At 39.5% G+C, this 24,327-nt stretch overlaps 1 protein-coding gene across 1 annotated transcript in view; it reads left to right on the forward strand.

The window, feature by feature from the left end:
• The first annotated feature begins 13,584 nt into the window (after positions 1 to 13,584).
• The window catches only part of PDGFD (platelet derived growth factor D), a 138,906-nt gene continuing 128,163 nt past the window's right edge, over positions 13,585 to 24,327 (forward strand). Inside the window, exon 1 of the mRNA XM_026044628.1 lies at positions 13,585 to 13,714. Within this exon, the coding sequence (XP_025900413.1) occupies positions 13,585 to 13,714 (130 nt within the window). The remainder of the gene's footprint in view (positions 13,715 to 24,327) is intronic.

Below are 24,327 nucleotides of genomic sequence, written 5' to 3' on the forward strand. Positions count from 1 at the left end.
AGGGATGTCCCAATAATCGAGGGACTGATGACCTGATCCACAGACCACTGAAATAAGCAGGAAAAAAAAAAAATCCTTTGGTTCTATTGGGATTTAAATTAAAGGCTAACAAAAAATGTATATTGAGGAAATTGGTTATATATATGATCTTATATATATGATTTTGTCTGGTCAGTAATTGCAATTGAATTTTATACTTCTTTCACTGTAGATCATTGTTGTTATTTTTTAGCAAAACAGCAAAGATAACTATTTTTCTTCTATACTTTCTAGAGAAGAACTCATTTTGCAGCAGATAACATATGAAGAGAGAAATGGACCATGTAAAGGCAATCAAACAGCTACAACATAGGAATTGGCAGTTGTTTAGGGAAAGTTTTTGTCCTTTAAACTAAGAGAAATGATATACATTATAAGCTGTATAACGAAGATGAAAATGTAATGATTTCCAACATAAAATCAAGTTGATTTTAAATTACATTAAAACTTATTATAAATGATCTTTTTTATAACATGCTTTACAGAAATCCAAAAGCTTCATGAGAAAGTTTTATGGGTGATGGTTTTGATTCCAGATAACATTCTTTTCTTTAATTAATCAAATACAGAGTGGAAAAATACAAAGTAAAATACTAAGGAAAAAATGAAGGCACTAAAAGGAGATTCAGTGAAGTATTAAATGTGAGTAAAAAGTATGAAACCTTTAAATGTCATCTTATTAAGTAAGTGAATACAGTGCAACAACTGTCTTAACCAAAAAGAGTTACAGAAAATTTCAGAAAGGCCAAGCGTTGATATCTCAATATTTGGAAAGTTTCCCCTCTCTGTACCTTTTACTCTACAAACGTGTGGGATGAAGGGGCAACATTCAAAGGCTAAGAATACTATCTCTTAGCACAAAAAGAACAAAGGGATATAGAGAATTCAAAAGATGACAGCATTTGGATGAAAGCCAGTCATATAAAGATGTCAGTGCAGAATAGTAGTAGAGATTGGCAGACATCCCAAATCAATTAGGAAGATTATTATGGCATAGCCCAATATGCTTGTACTCAGAAAGCCTAAAATGTGGATAACAAAGTATGAGAATAATCTAAGAAAATATAATATAATATGAATTTGGGTAGGAAGGAGGAGAATTAAGGCAATATCAATTATAAATCAAAAGAAGGTATAAACACACTCTGATATTATAAACTCTGGTTGACATCTCTGTATGATCAGGACAAGTTATCTGATTGATCAAGACAGACTGTACCTAGGAGAATAATTCAGCAGGTGTGCACATAGTAATAGCTGTACCTTCATCCATGTAGACTGTCACTTGAGAGTTAGCACTCACAAAAACATACAAATTGGTGTAATTCCCCAAGAACTTATTCTATTCAAACTGTTCGATATTCTTACCAAACTAAGCACATCCAAGGTGTGTTTTTTTTTTTTTGTTGTTTATTTTTAATGACTAATGTTTAATGGAGACTAAGCAAAAACTACAAATAAATTCTTGGTCATAAATAAGATCTGCTTGTAAATAAACCCAAGGACACTTCCATCACTCCCTCAGGGACTTTAAAATGGTCATGTGGGCATCTTAAAGCTCAAGATAAGAATAAAGTAGTTTATAAATTCTGCATTTGATAGTCCAACATATGTTAATAATCAGTTCTACTTGGACTACAGCTGATGACTTGAAATCACATTGAGACCATAGCTTTGCAGGAAGTAAAGATACGAAAATTGTCTATTGTTTAACCTATTGTGAAGCTGATTAACATTCCTGATTTACTGCTTTAAACCATTTCTTCTACTGTAAGCACAAACTGAATTCCAACTTAAGGAAGCATATTTTCCTTGGGTATGCTTTTTCCTTCATGCTTCTCAAATATCTAACATATGAATAATGGTTTTCACTTTTAATCTAGATCTCTATACCCATTGTCTAAGTGTAATGGACTTACAAGGACATGCAAACTTAGATTTTCACCTACTTTCATTTACTTTTTCTGCAGTGTCTTCTGCAACGGAATATAGTAGGGTGCAGTATTATTCTGTCTATAGAGAGTTATTGTCCTTATTTTGTATATAAAAGTGCTAGGAAAATATGATACAAGAACTGTCAGATAGTAAATCATAGATGGCACCCTGCTTCACACCTGTAAAACTAGTCACAGACAGAACTGATTTCACTGACTAAATCTATTGATGAAACATGAATATATAATTTCTGGTATATATTCTTATAAAAATACTGCTCTTTTTTTTTTTTAGTTGCTTAAATAAATTCCTCCACTATTAAAACTGAGGTATTATCAGAAATTATTGTTCAAATCCTTTTGTAAAATCTTCAGTAAAACCTCTTCTATTCAAGAAAGAAATCTGATTATTTTATCCTCTAAAAACTGTTATTTTCAGATTCAGAATCACAGAATGTTTGAGTTTGGAAGGGATCTTTGGAGATCATCTAGTCCAGCCCAGCTGCACAAGTTGGGTCACCAAGAGCACGTGGCACAGGATCTTGACCAGACAGGTTTTGAAGATCTCCAGAGAAGGAGACTCCACAACCTCTTTGAGCAGCCTATTCCAGGGCTCTGTCACCCTCACAGGACAGAATTTCTTTCTCAAATTCAGGCACAACTTCCTGTATTTCATTTTGTGGCCATTGTTTCTTGTCCTTGCTTGGCCACCACTGAAAAGAATCTGGCCTCATCTGCTTGAAACCCTCCCTTCAGGTATCTGTGCACATTGATAAGATCTCCTCTCAGCCTTCTCTTTTTCAGAACAAGCTCAGCTCTCTTAGGCTCTCCTCACAGGAGAGATGCTCCAGGACCGTGATCATTTTTGCAGCTCCATGCTGGACTCGCTCTAGGTGCTCCATGTCCCTCTTGTACCTGGGAGCCCAGAACTGCACACAATATTCCAGGTGTGGCTCCAGCAGAACAGGAGCAGGATCCCCTCTTGGCCTGCTGGCAGCACTCTGCCTAATGCCCCCAAGGGTACCATTGGCCTTCTTGGACTCATTTGGATGGCACAATTGATTTTGTTCCAGATTATTTACTTTGAAATCCCATTAATACTGACTGAAGACAAATTTAATGTATTTCATAGTCCTGAAGTTTTAAACAAGTACATTTCTTTCTTCAGTAAATATTTTTAGGTTTGTTACATTTTTGCTCAGTGTCTTAGGTTGTGCACTGTCAATGCAGATGTGCTCAGTTTAACCTAACTGTTTATAGAGATCCCTTGTGGAAGTCTTGAAATGTTGATTTCTGCTGTTCAGACTGCACTGGGTAAGATCAGGGAACAGAATCCTAAATACAGTACTTTTCCACCTCCACTAACTTTTGATAAAGGGCAGCTGCTGACATACGAATAGCAGTATACTCAAAAATATATTTTGCATACAGTAAGTAGCCCCACAGCCCATATTTGTGGAATGGCACTAACACAAATGTGTCCATATGAGATATTATTTAATCATGTGCTGAACTAGCCAGTGTTAATGGAGTGATTAAAACCTCACGGTCCATTTTTCCTAGGCCCTCCCAAGTAAATTTGTAACTGCAATGCACATACAGTTGTAATGCATGAATATCTACAGTGCCTGCAGATTATGCATTCCTCTGAAAATAATGTTTCAAATTTAGAAATTAGTTTACCCAGAAGTAGTAGGCATTTTTGGAAATACAGATTCAAATCACTTTTCTGGTGTTTCCCATTAAATCAAAGCTAGGCTTAAAATTCGTATCTACAAAGTCAGTTTCTGAAATATTAGATGTTAGTGTCCTTCTTARGAAGTTCATCAGATTCTCCTAGGTCTGCTCATACACTGTTGAGTGAGTTCATAAGAAGACCTATAATGAGATAATAAGAACCTCACATGATTTTCCCCTGATTGACAGAAGGATGGAAGGGTGAGCAATCCTGCAGCAGCCTTTACTAGCTCTGATGCCTGATTCTGCTGACTTCCACTATCCAGTGCACCTTCGAAGTAAAAGAAGTGCAGAAGATAGTAAGTTAGGAAGGAGAGGCAAAGGTAGCTAATGATGGTTGGTGAAAATGTAACACTCATTGCTACTGTTATCTCCTAAGACTTATATCAGAAGAACAGATTAAAGGTCCTTTGTAACTTAGACATAAACACCACCTGAGGGACTATGAACCAAGGGATGTTGTCATCTCCTGCCAGATCCTGCAATTCTTCTGCTGCACCTGAGTTTTATTTTAAGTGACCAGATTCCAAGCCCCTAAAATCAGCATGATGAGTCATTGTCATACATGTAACGGTACAATAGAGCTTTGCCAGGAAAAAAAAGAGACAAAATTTTGCAGACACTTTAGCCTCAGTTAAATATTGCATTGGATTCCCACTTGCTACCTGATACTTACATGAACAAACGCTGCASAAATGGCTTAACCTGTGCTTTCCCTATCTTTAAAATTTGAAAATCAACATCTAAATAACTTCCAGAGAAAGGCTGTGATAACAAGGCCATTTTTGTAAACAGCTTGGAAAACAAACTGTCCTTACTAGGTCCAGAGGACCTAATAATGAGCAGTGCTGAGGGTTGAACAGGCATGCAGAGGGTGACATACAGGCGCTATTGCTTCTCACAGAACCTGGAAAGGCTGGAAAATTTGCAGGCAGAGCTGTTAAAACCACCTATTACTAATTTGCCCTCCTTCCCTATTATAAGACTGTCTTTTCAAACTTTAACTGTTTGAATTGAAATGTAACATTCCAAGTGTCTGCCTCAGGCTGATGTCTTTTCATTCCCAGAGAATAACTATTATCCTGCCATTAAGATTGCCATGCCAAGCTTTCAAAAGCCATTCTGTGCAACCTTAATTTGGTCCCTTGTGCCTATCTATTAGGACGCTATTTAATAAATAACATGATTGGAGGCAGTTTTTTTCTCAGATGGTCCCTGCCTCACTCAATTGAACCATTGTGCATGGTGGGGTTCATTTTCCTGCCTTCAGAGATCTGCAGCCCTTATGTCTGCACCTGAACTAGTCATGTTGGACTTCTTTTCATGTCAGCAAAGAGAGAAACAGGTACTTCTAGGGTGCAACATGTTCTTAGACAGACATCTAAAACAGATGAGTTGCACTCAGTTCCGATCTCTATTGCTGGCATATGTTAGATGCAAGATCTTATTCAGCAGAATATACTCATGTATTTAACTTAGATGCTACACTGTATGGTGAAGTACCATATCATCTCCTTTCACGGATGGGTCGGAGGTGTAGAAAGATTAAAGTAAACATTTTCCACTGGTTTTAGATTCTAAGATTTATAATACTTGGCATTAATAGAACTGCACATATCCAAGAAGCAACTTCTGTTAATTTCAAATTTAGCTTTGTATGCTCTGCACTTCTTCAAGTCAGACCCTGCTGTTTCCAGATGGGCACCTAGAAAATGAGAAACATTGTGCTAGAAACCAGCTATGAGAAGTCTGGTTTACATCATTTGTATGGCAAACAGGCAGGCATAGAAACTCTTTCCGTAGTGGAGGGCTCGACTGCTTTAAAGATTCATTTTTCCTTTCTTGCCACCTCCAGCCTCACTCAATAACTTTCTAATTCTGCAGCTTACAACTTCTGCACCAAATGAAGCAAAGATTCTGCAGAAAATCTCCCTTTTAACTGTAAAATCATTATTCATCTTCCTTGTTCTGTGTACTGAATCCTCCAAGTAGCTTGCGTATCTAACAGTTAAAACATACGTCCTGCATATGCAAGGGAACGCTGATTTTCAATACAAAAATATACTTTTTTTTTTATTTATTTTTTTTTATTTTTGACTTCTGATTGCTGTGATTGCTTAGGCTGAAACTCATCTTCCATGACTTCTGTTTCCTGGATTTAGACATCATAGTCCACTCTAATTAGCCATTGTCAGAAAAGAGAAGAGCCATCCCAATGGGGAAGCCGGGGAGTTCATCACATCCTGAAGCACTTCCGAGCAAGACCTGTTGGATGGTTCACCAACGGGTGGCATCTGTTTTTCTCACAGACTATAGAGGGAGGGATAGCTGCTAGATCTGATTTAGTCTTCTGTGTTTCAGATGTCTATGTCTAGAGCAGATTAATTCTGCCATTATTAATACAGTATACAAATATGTTGAAATGCCCACAAAAACTGTAGGTATGCACAAATCTTCCCTTCATTTGTCTTTTTCCAAAATGTTTGTGTCTTGTTCCTCTGGAAACTCTCTGGAACGCCGTTGGTATTTATTTAATTTGAAAAGTGCTTCTGAATGAGAATAGAGCTAGATAAATTACAAAATACATTTTAGAGGCATGTGATGCTTCCTGGAAATACATTGAATTAGCATGCTTTGTTGGGTTCTCTCCCAGGAGACTGATTTAGTCTAATGATAGAGCAAGGTCATTAGCACAGTATCAGCATAAATCCTGCTTAACCAATGCCAGGTGGCTAACCAGTTTATGTTAAGGTATAGTATACATAAAATTGCGAACTTAACTCTTTTGTTCAGCAATGTTATTCAGGAGAACTGGGCAAACTGAGTGTATTCCCACTAACTTGGAACCAGAGGTAGAGCATTCTTTCTACTGCCTGTAAGATGAGTTGAAGAGCCTCAGGCATTGCCATCTAAAGCTCRTTGAAAATAAATTTTCCTGAGCAAGCTGTTTAAAATCTTTTAAACAAACAATTTAAGATATGCTTAGCGTGCTTTCGCTAAGATTTATTGATAAAATCTATTTTGAAATCCAATTTCTTATATATTGTACTTTCCTGTATATAGTTTCTATTTTCAATCTGATGTAAAATTACTGATTATGCATTGCTTATTGCAAGCCTGAAATTTCCCCATCTGTAAAATGAAAATTCTTGAATGGAAAGTAGAACAGAAATCACCGAGGCTGAGATTTTTGAAGAATCAGATTTAGTAGGTATTTCCAGAGCACATGGACACCTGGATGTCAAAGAAGGATGAAACCATCTGCTGAAGAAAGAGAGAGAAAAAAACAAGAAAAAAAAGAAAAAAAAAACAAACAAACAAAACAAAACCAAACAAAACCAAACAAAACAAGAAAAACAGGAATCTTTAATCACCAAAGAGAGACATTTAATCTCTGACATATCTTCTCAACTGGGAACACACTGCAAAATAGAGAGACAACAACCACCTTATATGCCACTTTGTAGAGCCAAAATACAAGTTATTGCTCTGAAGTTCCAGGACTGACTTGCATTTCAGTCGTTATAGCACTGCTTCATAGAATATGTTCTAAATTATTTAGAAAATAAAATATTCATAGGTGTACTGAAACTGTGGTGAAGAAGGAAAATGCTCAGTTCACAATCACTTCTCTCCTTCCTCTTGCAGAGAGGATGACATGGAATAATCTAGAGGTGAATGTCTAGGTAGGATAACAGAGAAAATTATGTTAGGCTGGTCTCTGTCTCACTAAAACAGGATGTTTTACTTATTAAATAGTATCTACCACATTACAAGACATAAAATATGAATTGTTTGACCTCATTTTGATGCATGCAAATGAATTGATCAAAACAATAAAAAAAGATAAAAATAAGCGATTAGGTGGAAATGCCTGACATTTGAAGACAGCTATTTTGTAAAGCCCAAGTCATCAGTAAAAAGCACTTTGAAATGATTAGCAATGATTAGTTTCACAAGATTGAAAACAAACAAAATCATATTGTTAGAAAAAAATGCTTAGTCACAAATATGAGCAATTACGAGCAAATATTTAAGAACATTTTACTAGATACCCCACAATACCACATCACAATTCCCCGGTTAGAGAAGAAGGCCATATTGCATATAAAATGAATCTGCCTTAAAAGAGAAATGAGAAAAATTGAAAATTATGAAAAATAATATGAACATACAAGGAACAACAAACCAGGAGAGGTAAAGACATAAAAAAGACTTTTTCAAGTATTTGAGGAATAAAAGTAATCCTAACAATGATAATTGATATTTATTAATTGATATGGCAGGAAAAAAAGAGATCTATAGAATAGCTGAGGGGGAAAAAAAACACCTAACAGCTGATACAATTATATTGTATGAAGCATTCATAAAATACTTTCTGGTTCAACAGTGAGTAACGGATTAATAGTAATTAAGCGAAGGTATAAGTTTTTAAAGAAGTAGGTTCAGATTACTTATATCCAAATATTTAAAAGAATGAGCTGAGGATCCTGATCCTGCACAAGATCCAGAATAAAAAAGCAAATCTTTAAAAATAGTCATTAATCACTTAAATTACTTAACAGTGATACTGCTGGACTCTCTGTCTCAAGGTACTAYAAAATTGATTTTCTTCCTGTTTTAAAATCAAGTTTTATGTTTTTTTTTTCTTAAAGGATACCAAGCTAGCTCTTGCGAAATTGAAACAGGTCAGACAGGAAAATTCTTCAGCTTACTTATGCAAGAAAGAAGTCAGACTGTATCATCTCAGAAAGTTCTCTTCTGTCCTTAAAACGTATGAATCTGGGAACTGRAAGAMAAAAGAAAAAAATCCATCTTTTTGAAGGTTTTATTTTCTTATTAAGAAAAACTTACGAGAAAGCCCATGATTTAGAATCTAATTTAGATTTAAATGTTAGCTCTGATCATATCAATGGAAAAATTCTTTTTTAACCTTGGGAGGGCAACATTTCTTCCTTCATTGTGGTTTATAGCGCAGTTTTGGAAGCATGTCTGTCTGTGAATGTTGCATGCATGCTGCGCCTCCAACGGCCCTGTCACTACTTCATGGGGAGAGCCTCAGTGATATGTCAGCTTCTCAAAAGGTAGTAAATGAGCCTGCTTAGCTTGGACACCATTTTCCCTTCCCTTTGTGTGTGTCAGTAGTGCAATATTTGTCTCTATTACTTGCAGTGGAGAACTGGACAGAACTAGACATTTAAGCGATGGGAAGGGAAGCAGGTGTGCAGAAAAGGGGAGACAGACACAGTATCCCATAACAGTGCAGACACAAGAAGGAAAACTCARCTACTGATAACTCAAAGCTGCCTGCAGCTGTTCCCAAGAATGTATCAGACTAAGGCTGGCTGGCGGAGGGGGAACAAACAGCAGCACCATCTGCATGTCTGCCATCCAGATCTAATCCAAGTCCGAGTCTCTTAATACTAATTCCCATGAACCAATGCCAAGTTTAGAGGTCACAGCTGGTGATACCAGGCAGTTCTTTCTGGGCTTTTGTTGGACAGTTTGGATCCTTCATGTGTTCAGTTTCACCAGGGGTTTCTTTGTACGTTGTTGAATTGCTGACTGTAGTTCAARTAACAAATCTGGGCTGTGGACCTCGGCACTTCTTTTCCTCTGACTTGATGTCCATGGCACATGGTGATTCATTTAGCAAATACTGACTCCTCTCCTTGCTCCTTCCAGTCATGTAATAGCTCTGGCCTGCCTTTCCCTTGCTTTCTTTTGGTCTGCCAACATAATTACATTAATTTACTGCTGACAAACATTTTAGCAATTTTGAGACACTTCTCCACATTGCTCTATGCATGCTTGCTCTTTCTTAAATCACTGACAGATAATAAACAAGGGGATGATTCTCATCACTTGCCTGCTCTCAGGCAAGTGAGAGACATGACACACATCAAGCACATCACAGTGCTGGCYTGAACATCTGGAGGACAATTTTTTAATTGACAGTATCCAGGGAACTGCTGAACCCCTAGAAATTTCCTATCATCTGTGGTTTGTAGTATGACATGTATAAGCAGCCTCTTTCCTATCACATTCACTGACCTTTTAGAAGTGATCAATAGACCCCAAGAGCTCTTAAGCTACAGCTTCAAACTACTTGACTGAGTCTAGGAAAACATCAGATTTCTACTTTTAAATTTTCAGTGATGAAGAATCTGCAACTTTGATAGTTCCATGGCCTTCATCACCTGAAAACATATCTTTTATTTCTAATCTTGATTTGTCTGAATCCAATTTTTGCCTTGATATATTACCATCTGCTAGACTGAATAGCCTTCCAGAATCAAAATTCTACCTTCCATGGAAGTAGCTGTAGACTGTGACCACTCTGATTTTCTCAGAGCCAAATGGATCATGSTCTTTAAGCTTTTCACTGAGTGTTTTTGTGTTTCTCAACTTCCAAACAATCCTGTGGCTTTCCTCTCAGTGCTCTTCCACTTATCATAATCCTTCTTCCAAGCTGCGTTCACAGGAACGTCACACAGCAGTCTAACAGATATAGAAGAAATTTCCCTATTGCAATTGATATTCTTCCCTTAGGATAAATACCCACAGATCCCAGTGTTATTCCACAAGGATCATGAGTGTTTCTGCTCACTCACCATATTTCTAGTGTTCTAAGGGATGGACACACAGCAATTTTGTACTCAATGAACAAATTATATCATAAGCATCTCCTAACCAGCATATAGGAGAAATGGAGACCACTCACTTCCTCGATAATCCACCTCTGTAACCTTTCCTGCATCAGTTCTTTCTGGAATTAACTAATGAGGATTAATCCAGTAACCACAAAAGCATATGTTCCTTATGCTCTCTCTTACAGTCAGTGAAGAGAATTTGGAACTCTCAGGAAAAGATCCATCCCAAGCTAGCACTGTTACTAAAACTTATGGGATAAACTGTCCTCTGACTGCATCTAGTTCTGCATCTATGCTGCAGATGCAGAACTGCATCTATGAACAATGATGGGACTAGGTCACACAGGACACTTTCAGAAGACCAAAAGATGCTGAGATGATGCCACTAGCACTGGGTAGCCYTGCCACTGGCTATTTTAAAACATAAGCTGTGGCGATGCCCAACTTCTTTATATTCTGCCTGAGAGCTTCATATAACATTATCAGTATAAATCATCCTGTTACCTCTCCCCAAACTTTTGGCACCTGAAAACATGAGCAATGACTGCATTTTATCCAAGTTATTGTTCAAAATAACTAAAAAAAAAAAAAAGAAAAGCCTAAGTGGGACCCTCTTACACAGAATCCATTTACTAAGGTTTCTCTTCTTGTTATTGAACATTTTAAAACTTCTCATTTAATGAGTTTTGAAAACATTTAGTATGCCTGACAGTCATTTCATATAAATTATATCATGTGGTACCAAGTTAAATGCCTTATGAAAGCTGTAATTTGATGCTATTCTGTTTGTCAACTGGATTTCCAAGTTGGTTTGATAAGACTTTCCAGGTTGATTAGCATTAATTATATTTTTTCCTTTAAATTTGTATTAATCGAGTCTCATATGAACTGTTACATTATTTTGTTAAGGTCTCAGTCATCCTGACAGATCTGTAATTACCATCACATTTATATTACAGCAGTATCCTTTTATGCAGACCATGCCTTACTGCAGGTATTCGCATAGAAATCATTTGATGCTTTAAATCATCCCAAATCTTTAGAACATAATTTAGTCAAGGCACAAGAATGTTCTCTGGAAAGCAAAGATCCAGTGATCTGCTTATAAAGCTAGTAAAGCTGAGCATATTTCAAACTTTGGATACAAGGCTCTATGTGTGACACCTTATTATGTTGACGTATATATAGRTATATGCATAAACCCGCCTGGATACAATYCTGTGCCATGCACTCTAGGTGCCCCCGCTTGAGCAGGGGGGTTGGACTAGATGATCTTTAGAGGTCCCTTCCAACTTCAACCCTCCTGTGATTCTGTGATATATGTACATGAGCTAAGATCTTTCTCTATAGATAGATATAGACAGATATATAGAGGACTTAGTGCCTTTGACAGAAGCTGCAGCAACAGTCATTGAAACACAGCAATTCTTACAACGGCCTGCCAACAATTTCTTGCATATCTTTTCTGTTCTTTCACCAAATCTCTATGTCGCATGGAAAAATCATGGATTTCATTGTGGTATTGTGGAAAAGATTGGGGTATTGACAACCTCGCTTTATCTTAAAAGGAACTAGCGCTTGCTCCCTGAGGCTCCTGCACTCAGAAGCTATGTAGGTATCTACTGTCCTTCTGTGTGACTTCTTCGTGTTGTTATTAGAAATAAGTTGACATTTCACATAGACTGGATGAACACAAGACATCTTTGTGCCTCCTACCTTCATTGACAGTATATCCTCTCTCCAGCTTGATTGTACTAAGATGATTGGACTGGAYACCTTCCCTCTCTCTCCCCATTTTCCCCCTTAAATGGCACCTAAAAGACAGGGCCATCTGTGAAGCATCCTTGGAGCCTTTCCAGTGCCATTAGAAAGGGAGCTGGGTTAGGTTTGCTGTCAGTTTTGGGGAATGTGAAAGAACCATGAATTACACATAACAGAACTACACCCCACTGCTCCCTTAAGACACACAAGATGTTGCACTTCCACTGCCGTCCTAATGTGCTCTTGGAGAAGAGGTCTTGTGCAGACATAGGTATTCACAGAGTGCAGCAGGAACCATGCAACACTCACAGCACTGCACAGTATGAACACGGTGCTTTCACAGTGAAATGGGCTTTCAGGTCACTAAAAGGCCCACCAGCATGTTGTAATTTGTGAGTCTCTCGCTAAGACTTTGCAAAGTGCCTCAAGAAATAAACCCAGTAGGTAAGGATTTATTAGAGAAATGTTATAGCCTCTCTTTTTTTTTTTTTTTTGACTTCACTTGGCTATTTTCACTGTAGCTAATGGAGAGGAAAAGAGTATTAAAACAGCAATCTGATCACAATCCTCTTGCATACCTTCAGTTTAGACCTAAAGTCTTCTGGCAGTAATACAATCTTTTAGTGGGAGAGAGGATTTGACTAGGGTCTAAAATAGCAGGAACTGACTTCTCTTATTAAAAAAATAAAAAAGTTTTGGAAAGTGTTTGGTATGACAGAAGCACATATTTTGTGTGTATGTGTGTATGTATACGTATACCTATACATATATTTTTATATATATATATTTTTTCCCGGGGACAAGCGTGTTTCTTCCAACTTTCTCAGCCGCTGTTACTCCCAGAACGTGTTTTGGCTCCTGCYGCTCAGTTCAAGCCTCCCGACGGGCCCTCGCGAAGCTGGCGGGGGTTGACTGGAGCGCGGCCGTCCCAGGCCGGGCAGAGGGGACGGCGCCGAGGTTGGGGGGGGACCGAGCAGTGCCGCCCCCGCGGGCCGCCCCCTTCCCGCGGGCCGCCTCTCCCCCCGCGCCCGCGGCCGCCCCGCCACGAGCGCGGGGCGCTCCCGCCGCCCCACACGCCGGCGGCGGCTCGTGGCGAGCGGAGCGGGGGGCGCGGAGCTCCGCGGCTGGGGCAGCCCCCGCGGAGGGGGCGGAGGTGGCGGCCCGCAGCGCTTCTCACCTTGCAAAGTTTGGCCGCGCAGCAGAAAGTTCAGCATGCAGGAAGTTTGGGGGAAGCGCGCAGAGTAGCTCGGCAGCTTTCGCTGCAGTTTCGGGTGCTCTTTTTTTTTTTTTTTTTCCCCAACATTTATTTTCATGCACACAACTCTCCCGAGCAAGCGAGCAAGCAGCCCGCGCCGGGGAACACCAGCGAGCACCGGCCGCGAGGAGGGCGAGGGAGGCAGCCCCGGCGGAGCGCGCCGCGTTTCTTCGCTGCCGCCCGGTCCCGTCCGCAGCGGGTCCCAATGCAACTGCTCATCCTCCTGCTGCTCTACGCCGTCGTGTGCGCCAACGTCTGCAGCCGCCAGGGCACCACGGCCCCTGCCCAGGGCGGGTCTATAAGAGCCCTGCGCTCCTCCAACCTCCGGCGCGATGGTGAGTGTCGCTCTGCTTTTCTCCTTTGCGCTCAGGGGCTGCTTTTGCGGAGAAACTTACCCCCCGACGGGGCGCGCTGCGCCGTTCCGCGGGGCTCTGCGGGCTTGGCCCCGGGGGGCAGCGGAGCGGGTGGCCCGAGGGGACGGGAGGCAGCGCTGCGGGCGCAGAGCGGGGAGCCGCGGTCCCCAATAACGCGGAGGAGGCTCCCTGGGAGCGGGTGGTGCCGCCGGGGAGCGGGGCCGCCGCCGCCGGGGAGGCTCCGCGGACGGGCCGGGCCGGGCCGGGCCGGCAGCTGCGCGGGGGCGGCGGCMGTTGGGCTGCGGGACACCCCTGAGGCGGCGCCTTCGCCGTCCCGTCGCCCCCCGTCGTGGCGCCCACGCGGGGCCACCCCGAGCTGCTGTGCCCGCGGGGAGCCCCGGGTGGCAGCCCGGACACCAGGCACCCCATGGAAATGGGGGCTTCATCCGTGGCGCCTTCACCCGAGTGGCCTCGGGGATGTTCGTGGCCACCGCCGCGTGCCACACGAGTGCCTCAAGCGCGGGATTCGTGTGGCTGCCATGCGCTGTGGCCCAGGGRTGCATCACTCTGAGGGCTGCCTAAAAATGCCACCGCCGAAGTGGTGCCTGTCAGCCCACTTGTCTGTGGGTAAAGATAAAGCCAAGGCTCCCGGTGTGTGAGGGGAGATGATGGCCCTCGGCTCTGGGAAGAGCTTCATGAGAGGTGCCACTGTGGCACATGGCACTGTGRCTCCCTACACAAGATGCTCTCCCGAACTGTGCTTGGCCTTAACATCACCCAGTTGCCAGAAACTTGGCCCTAAAGTCCCACAGTTGTTGGAACTTATGTTTTWTATATATATATAAACCTTTTTTGAAAATCCAGTCACTTGCATGGAGACATTTCCAAGATCACATGCTACATTTGCCAGTGTTTATTTTTCCAGCATGTATACAATGYATGTAATGGGTATATACTTAATTTAGGAAGATGCTTCCATTTTGGAGCAGCATTAAACTCTTTTTTTGTATGCATTTCATTGTTCACTTGAAGGTATAGAGAAGGTAAATGGATTCTTTTGTTGAGCTGAGATCATCTGGAAATGACACACAACTGCATTTATTTATGTCCCTGAATTCAAATTGAATCTAATATAAAATGYATGTGTTTTCAGTAAGTTCATGCATCCGTTATTCAGCAAGTTCATTGCATCCTTTAAAACTGTTGCACATTTTATCAAGCTTCATGACGAACAAGTAGTCCCAGTTCTTGAGAAGTTTAAGATTGCAGGTCACTGGCATGATCTCTAAACTAAGCTAAGAGCTTCCTTCAAAGTTAGACACCAAATAAGTTTTTTTTTTTTTTTTATAGAAAATTGCAATGCTTTTTTTTTTTTTAATTTACTTAAAACTTTAGAACTTTGATCTCCTCTTCAGAATCAATGAAGAAATGAGTAATGCCATAGCTTATTACCTGTGTTGTGGATGAGCGTTTTACTGCCCAGAAAAATGCTTTCCATAGTGACATTGTTTCTTATCTTGGAGTGCCCAAGAAGAACAAGTCCATGTGAAATGATGAGTAAATAGTTTCCTTCCCAGTGATTATCTAACTTCACAATGAAGCTTTGTAACTTTAAAACTAGGTTTTCACAACTGCTCGTGACTAAAATTTCTGGGTACCAGCTGGTCCGGTACTGTGGTATTAACAGCAGAAGTTCTTGAGATGCTTGTTTGCTGTTCAGCAATTGACTTTTGCTAGTCAGTCCCACAGCCTGCAAACACAGCAGAGCTCACCTATGCACAAGTGAGGCACCTTTGCATTCCTCCCGCAGGAATGATCCATGCAGTGGGTAGGTAACCCAGACATTGGTGAGGAACCTTCCTGCAGAGCCCCTAGCAAACAAGGGAGTGCAGCCTTGTGCTCTCCCCGCACTGGCAAACCCAGGGGGTGCTGTTTCCCTGCAAAGGACAGCGCGTCCTGGTAGTGCCAGCTGGGCAGCTGGTCACAGCTTCTAGCAGGACCGTTGCTGATAGGCATGATTCAACTCAAATGAGCAGAACTGTTGCTTGAATTTGTTGACTGAAAGTCTGTATTTGTGCAGCCAAAGGTTATGAGCTGTATTCCAAATGTTGCATGCATGTAACTAGCTCACAAGCAAAGTGTTTATAGACTCAATTTGGCTATAGGCCACTAGAAGTATTTCTGTCTTCTCTAATTTTCAGTGCTGTTCGTGCCTTGTTTTAGTCTGAGATGCTGATATGGAATAGCATTAAAGACATGTGGATTGCATTGCCGAGAGACAAACAGTGTTTTTTGCTTTGTAAATATTTGCAGAAATGACAATTTGAAATAGGATCTAAGAACACACAATACACTGGAGGTCATATGTTCCAACAATGTTTCTCAAAATGCACAGCAGGGATAAAACCTAATTTAATATTATGTCTTGGGTTGATGATCATGATTATTGTATTGTGGAATCATGAGAGATACTGAAGAGGAAGTCAGGCCTCTTCACCTCTTAAAAAAAAAAAAAAACCACACACACATTGTGTCTTGGCAAATCCAAGGCCACCTGCCCATTTTATTAAAAAAGAAAACAATACTTTGGATTCCTGTTCTATGTTATCTCCAAGGAGGACTGATACTAAACACACATTTTTAATATGGAGACGTGTTACATCTAGCCAAAACAACCCTTTATACTGTGCAAGATTCACAGTTGTGTTAGCCTAAAAGATGTTGGCCTCTTTATAATTGCACTTAGCTAAGGCCAAGATTCCTCTGAAAAGAGATATATAGATGAAGGGCAACAGATATAAAAAAGTGCTATGTAATGATCACCAAACCTAACCAGATGGTACTTCTGCTGAAGATACAAAGAATATAAATAACGTGCTTACGAGACACATCGTTCTGTGCTAACTGAAGGACAAGCACTGATGACTCAGCTGTCCAGTTCAGCAGTAATCAATTTTTAAAACTGTTCTATTGCCAGCCACTTTTATAGCACCTATRATGGTATTTATTTAAAGTGTTTTTCTGTCATTATCCGTGAAGTCTTTTGAAGTTCATCAGAATATCAYGCAGAGTGATTTCCAGATGATTCTAGTGTTCTCTTTGCCTCAGTTTCCTACTCTACAGTATGGACAATACTGCCAGAAATAACCCCAATTCCTTTTTTCCCTCATATTTTTGTTGTCTATGTGTAGTTGTAGATGTCTGTGGAGATTAAAAGTACTAAATAATACTGTTTAATGAAACAGAATTGCTCTTCCTTATCTGTTACTGAAAAATATTTGTATGAACACTTAGTGTGGGTAAGTATGCCTAGTTACTATGAATATTTCAAACCTCAAAATCCAAAAGTTAGAGAAAAGGCAGCAAAAAAAGGAAGAGATAGCATAGTGTCAAATCATATCAGTATGTAAACAATGGAAAGTTATGTATATTCATTCTACTCTGAAGTGGATTTGAAACCATAACATCAGACTTCTTGAGATAAGATTATGGTCTTGTGTGGTTGTAATTTGAATAAAAAAATAATAACTACCAAACTTCACTTATGCACCACCAACATAAAAAAAGAAAACTTGTACTTGATCATCGTGGGGAAATGGCAATAGCTTTTGGGTCTGTGATGTCCAGTGCAAAGGCATGTGTGCCATTAACTCTACCTTTCCCTGTGTTATCCAGGGCTGAAACACAGGGAAGAACATTTTATAATGTGGTAGTGATTTCTCACCCAAGAGATGTTAACTGTACTCTTGGGAGGAGACGAGAATGGACCTTTCTCATACAGCTTTGAAGTAGCACTTGTACCAATAGAGGCATATGAACCTCAGTTTCAGAATGCATTTATTAAGTTCTTCCATAATTGGGTTGTAGATACACTTTAAAGGACTCTGATAATATGAAAAGCTGAAAAATAGTTAAAAGATATTTGCTTACATCATTCTGTTTTTTTTTTTCTAACTTTCTCAGAAAACGGATATTCTGGTCTGGATCTGAACAAAGAAAAAAAAAGTCCTAGTAGAAGTTTGCCTGTACTATACTTTTGTTGTTTATCTTTGGTGATGTCTCTTATCTGTGTAACTAACTGTTTAGACTGAAATAACACTGACCATTACCTGGCAATTTCAAGTCTTGCTCAACAACAATSAGAATGGTCGAGTTCTTCAAAGGAGCTTCAAAACATGTTCTGTCAGGTAGATGTGCTCTATCGGGTAGATATGTATCACCTAGTTGAAGCCTCTTCACTTGTGAACTACCTGGCTAGTGTCCCAACACTTATAGTTTCTATTTGTTAAAATATACTTGTGCAAGTCTTAATTAAGAAAATTAAATATTAAAAAGCTTATGAGCAAACCTAATAATTCTCATGCTTTGACTCTTAGAAATTGAATAATACCGAAAATACTAAAATAATACATTTTCTTTACTCTGTGATCCCACAGAGAGGTTGTTTTTTATAGAACACCTTGGAATAGGAATAAATATGAAAATTACAGAGAATTATTAGTGCCCTGATTATGCCTAGTTTCATATGCTTAGCTTGAGCATCTGGGTAATTCTATTAAAGTCAAGTATTTCAGTCCTGCAGGAGTGTATAATAATGAAGCTCTTGAGAGCGTATATCAAAGTCTAACTGTCTGGTTAAGCTTACAATGACACAAGAATATGGGTATTTCCAGAACCTGTCTGATGCTCTATTCAAACAAAATATATAGACAATGTGTAATCCAATCATATATAATGTGTTGTAGATTTTATATGTTCTCTATTAAAGTATATATGCACATATATATAAATCAAAGGGCAGGGACAGGGAAATTAAAACAGGCACACCATATATAATTTACGCGGTTAGGTGTTTAACATTAAAGTCATAAAGTAATTGTACTCAGTGATTTTTTTGGAATACTAAAAAAAGTGTAATAGCACTTTTCAAATTTTTGTTTGAACAGTAAATTATAAAGACAAACATTTGGTCTTAARTATTTCAATCTTACTGCCTTCTGTCTTGAGCATTGTAACTTACAGAATCTGATTTGAAAGCAAAAAATATTTTTAAAGATGTTGTTTGCCAACTGTCCATGTTGCAAGTAGAAATTCTGAAAGTTATTTACATGCTGTTGCCTTTTTATAAAGTAAAAAGGATTTTACAGTAAAAGGCATTATCCAAGATAGGAATTCTTTCAACAAGATGATTGACAGATTCACTACATTACATTGCTGAACTAAATGTAAATATTATGTAAAAGAAAGAACTCTCCAAATGTGTATTATTTATACAACAAGGAACCTCTTTGGGGAACAGTAAAATAGAAGGATAGGGAATGGCCTTCATTTTGTTATATATATACACACAAAAGGTATGACAGAAGTCTGTATTTATTATGCTCCAGACTTTTCATATGAATTGTTATGTTTATACTAAAATGTATCTACAGCAAATTATAGACTGACCCTTTTTAAGCAGCAAATAAAGTAGCTTGCAAGGCTGTCACTAAACACAAGGAAAGGTTGCCTAAGACATGGGAATCCTGAAGGCCTTAAGATGGCCAGGTCCTTGTTGGCTCCACAGTGAGAACATCTCCTGCTAGGAGGATATGGGGAATATGGCMTCTTTTGCATATTTTACATCTTTTGCATCTTCTTGTGTATTTTTTTTCCAGGCTTTCCTGCTTTTCTCACCCACAGTAGTAGCAGGAACATCAGGCCTGGTTCTTCCACATGTCCACTGCGAGTAGTGCCCCCTTCTTGCACTGTCCCTTGTTCCTTGTGTGGCAATGTTCAGTTTTGCCTGCCCAGCTGAGAAACCCTTGTTAGGGGCTGTTTGCCCCTATCTGCCATGGTTCCTGGRGTCTTATGCAGATCTGGCACTAGGAAGTCCTAGGCTAACTAGAAATAAGGCTTAAAAATAGTATGAAGGCTTTGCACTAGCCTTCCATGCAATAAGAATTTACTCAGTAATGTAGGAAAAGATACTTGTGCTCCATTTCGTCAGCTGATTGGAGCTTTATCCAAGAATTGCCTCAAAAAATGCTGATTATGTTATTATTGTTATAATAGTTGATTACATTATAGCACATTTTGGATAAAGAAGGCCACTTACATTGGTGCTTCTGTGGAAAATGTAAAGCTAGAAGATTGGAATGGGTTAGGTTACTTGGCAGTTTGTTTCAAATCAATCTCCTGTTTACAAAGTTAAGGAAACATCTTGTTTACTGTGTCAAACTGCCTAGATTTTCTTTTGGGAGTATGGGTTTGGCTCTAACACTTTTGGTAGGGAATAAATACTACATGATTTTGAGCTTCCTATTGTACTTGAGTAATCTTCAGTTTCATRCTTCCTTTTTGATCTCTGTCCCATGCTGTGAAGGCCAACATCCCTTATTTGTGCTTTGGCAGGCGAAGCTCTGCGTATTTGGAGATGGTGCAGGACAACACACTTTTACCTTCTGTACAAACTTCCTGCCAATGTATTTTAGCCCTGCTGTGCATTGGGACTGGATGATGTTAAACTCAGCAAAAATATTTATTAAACATTAGATCCATGAGAAACTTGAAAAATAGCAGGATTGACCTTCACTGCACTGAAATCAATGACAAAACTTTCATCAGCTCTAACTGCAACATGGCCTGGCTCACTGTTAACATTAACTAATTAATTAACTAATATATTAACTTATATTAACTAATATAAATTAAAAGATTAGGAGTTTAGATATGTGTTTGTTATAGGTGTATAAGTGTTATATATGCTGTTTGTAGGTGAATTTCAGAATACTCACATTTAAGTTAGTGTTGGTGCACTTCCAAAATGTAATAATGCTTCACTGTCAGTGAAGGGGAAACTGTTGCAGCAGAGCACAACAGGACCTTATGGGTTCAACAAGACCACTTGTTTATTCTCCTATACTGATAAAGTTGTGTGTCACTCACAGGATATCCTACAGGAGACTTCAGCTGCGGCACATTTCTAAACAAAACCTTAAGGAAACCTGCCCGTATTTTCCAGTGCCTTTCATTGTTTCTATTTGTTTTTTAGTCTAAAGAGGCGTGAAGTGTAATATGCATGGGGTTTTGCTATTGKTTTTTTTCTTGGATCAGATGCAGAAGATTTTGTTCAAAGTTGAGTCTATTTGTAATCTGATGTGACTTTAAATAAAAAATGGATTGAGGCTAAGGCATTAGGTTAGGTATTAGTTAGGGAAAATGCCTGTAAGTAAATGCWGTGAATGTTGATTACTCAAAACACAAAACTCTTTGGAAACCATTTTTGTACCCTTGTGCCCTTAATTTTACAACTAGAAATTTATACTTTACAACTAGAAAAGCCTTTTGCTTCAGCAAAGCTGTGGCAGCTGTGGCTGTAAGTGGGTGGTAATAAAGCCTTAGGATTCAAAGCCATTCGTTGCAGAAAGGGACCAACACAGCTCCTTAATCTCAATGTCTCAGCAGTGCTAAACACTGATAGGAATGATTTTACTAACACATCAAGATGTCAGTTAAAGAGTTTAAAATCTCATCACAGAAGCTTATGGAGTATTTTCTTCTTTGAGATAAGTAAAAAGGACCCAAGTTGCTGTGTTCTTGCTATTTGTTTTCCTGAATCAGGTTGTAGGCCTGTTCCCTTGCTGCTGCAAATCACACTCGCATTGATGTATGAGATTGCTCATGAGGAGCATTTCAGTGATCCTTGTGTGGAAGTGCTGTATCCCCGTCAACATTCCGGGATGCAGGTTTCCTCATTCCTATCCATACTGTGTTTTTGGCCCACGTAAGGCTTGGTTATTTGTAAGTGACACTTGTCACCCAGGAGAGCCTGGTGACAGACTGTGCATTTCTTACCAATCTCCATTATTCATAAGATCCTGAAAAGCGGAAGATGAAGTTAACTTCACCTCCTGGAAAAGATAGGAAATTCTCCCATCTGTCTCCTGTCAGTGTCTATGTGATCTGGTTTTGCAGGCATGACAACAGTAGCATTTGCTGACTGTACACATTTACCTGGCAGTGCACTCAGGTATCACGAGTGATGCCTTTGGGGAGTGAGTGCTAGCGGGACAGCCTGACGGCAGTCTCACCTTTGCAGCGCTATGGAGTGATTTTGAGGTGCCTTGTGCCTGTCCTTGGACCTTCATGGGAGACCCTTATGTTATAGTCCTGTCCCCTGCATGCCGGGAACTTGCCTTGTGAAGACTTACAGGGATAGTTCATTCAGCCACACAACTGTGTGGAAACAAGAGCCTCATCAGGAAGGAAACTTGCTTGCCCCGCAGAGGAACCTTATGCCACGTTCTTGTGTAGCTTTGCATGACCCAGAACATTCATCATTCTCAAGCGATATGCAGAGAAGAGCTAAAGGGGAGCTAAAYGGGCATAGGTATCAACCAGCTCTTTCCCGAAGTCTCTGCCACTCACGCATGTGCAAATGGCTTGGCTCTGGCATATCTTTATGAAAATAACTCCTCTGCAGTACCATTAAAATGGCAAACTCTCCTCTAAAGAAACCCCAGAACAAAGGAAGGAGATCAGTCTCCTGTTCTTGTTTCTTTCAATGTGCATTGTATTGGTTGCAGCTAATGCATAAAGAAATACAGAAAAGCAATGAAAAAGAAACAATAATGATATGCGAGTTCAGTTTATTTTTATCTAATGTTTACTTTAAAGGCCTTTTAATCAATATGTTCAGAATACTTTTTTAAGGCTTGCAGTTCCTGCTTTTATTTTTGTGCAAGGATCTTGGCTCAAAATTTTCTTCCCCGGCCTTGCTGTATCAGTGCTGTTCTCCGATGCTGCTCCTTTTGTGCCATTGTCAACTTTTGCAGGACCTGAAATCAGGTCTTGTCAAATAAATTGCTTTTCTGCTTACCTTAGGCAAGCCATTAGYCAGAATATTGACTGTATAAAGAAGTGTCACATATTTTTTCCTTTCAGAAGAGAGATGGAAGATATTTCCATATGTGCTTTTGCAGTGAAGCAATTGCAAATTTAAGTACATACCGTAGTGGTTTGGATAACATATTTCTGGCACTTCATTTTCAAAAGACTTTCATAGATGGTTGACTGTRCCAGAACAGAAATACTCAGAACTGCCTCGTTCCTTCCTAGGAACAGTAGCCAACCTGTGGTAACCAGATAGTGCTTTTGTTTCTCTTCTGTTCGCATGGGTAGGAGATTACCATTTCCTCTGTTTATTTGTTAGAAGTCAATATCATTTGCCTTTCATTTTATTTTTATTGTAGCTAACGCAAAGTCTGTAGTCAAGGGATGAAGAACAACAAACCTCCACTGTATTATCACTGTTCTATTAGCTTGATGGTCTCATCAGTTTTAAATCTTTTTAAATTAGACAATAAAACAGATCCAATGCCAAGTTCTGAGCATTTGAATCCAGGAAGTTCTTTAAGTACATTATGCCAGACATTTTTGCGTTTATAGAGCAGAGCTTTTTAGAAGGTGTAAATGGGCCTGCTCAAAGAACTATTGAGAAGAAATCCAAGAAGGTACTCTTAAGGACATTATTTTATAGGGAAGACCACATCTGATATCTTTCCTATTTTCAATGGCTGATGAATAATTTCACATGGAAGTTTTGTGGGTTTTTTTTTTCTATTTTTTTTAACTGTGTACATGCAGGAATCTATCGAAAATTTGGCAATTTTTGGCTTTTCAGTGCTTCCATCTGAAACTCAGAGAAACAAAACCTGGAATAGACTTTCAGTACCTTTCTGACTTTGTACTTTCCCAACTGCTGCATTTAGTTTATTGAAAACGAAACTCTACCCTCAAATCTTTAGCTAGGTATTTTCCCTTATAGGCAAATTCTAACTGAAAGCAACTGCAAAAGAAAAAGAAAAAAAGAWTAAAACAAAAGGAAGGAAAAAAGATTTTAGCAAGATACTTTTTTCATGTCAGCTGCTGCCRAGAAGAGAAGCATTGCCAGAATGACAAAGCATGTGGTAGCAACCTGAAACATGTTTTAAAAATTGAATTAAAAATCACATTCAATATGAAATCAAATAGCCATGCTGTGTGTACAAAATAAACTGAAAGAACTAAAAATGGTACTTTTCTTTCTGTTAGATTTATTGCTGTATCTTGTAGCAACTCTAGACAAGACATTATTCAGAGATAGTGTCATTTAATTTTTACAGTGTTGTGTTACAGTGTTATCATCTTTTTGTCATATAATGCAAGCTCTGATATCTGGGTTTATAAAATATAATGAACCCCCAAATATTGTTCTAAAGTACTGTTACGTAGTAAATACAAGCAAGTTTCTTAGCTTATTGAACAATTTCCCATCAGCTTTCACAGAATCACAGAATCACAGAATCACAGAATCACAGAATGGTTAAGGTTGGAAGGGACCTCTAGAGATCATCTACTCCAACCCCCTGCTCCAGCAGGGACACCCAGAGCACGGGGCACAGGGTGGCAGCAAGGCGGGTTGGGAAGATCTCCAGAGAAGGAGACTCCACAGCCTCCCTGGGCAGCCTGTKCCAGGGCTCTGTCACAATAAATGGAAAGAAGTTCTTCCTCATAAGGAGATGGAGCTGCCTGTATTTCAACTTACACCCATTACCCCTTGCCCTCTCACTGGC

Source organism: Nothoprocta perdicaria, unplaced genomic scaffold (assembly GCF_003342845.1).
Source record: "Nothoprocta perdicaria isolate Ctin4 unplaced genomic scaffold, notPer1 scaffold_373, whole genome shotgun sequence".
Taxonomy (NCBI): Eukaryota; Metazoa; Chordata; class Aves; order Tinamiformes; family Tinamidae; genus Nothoprocta; species Nothoprocta perdicaria.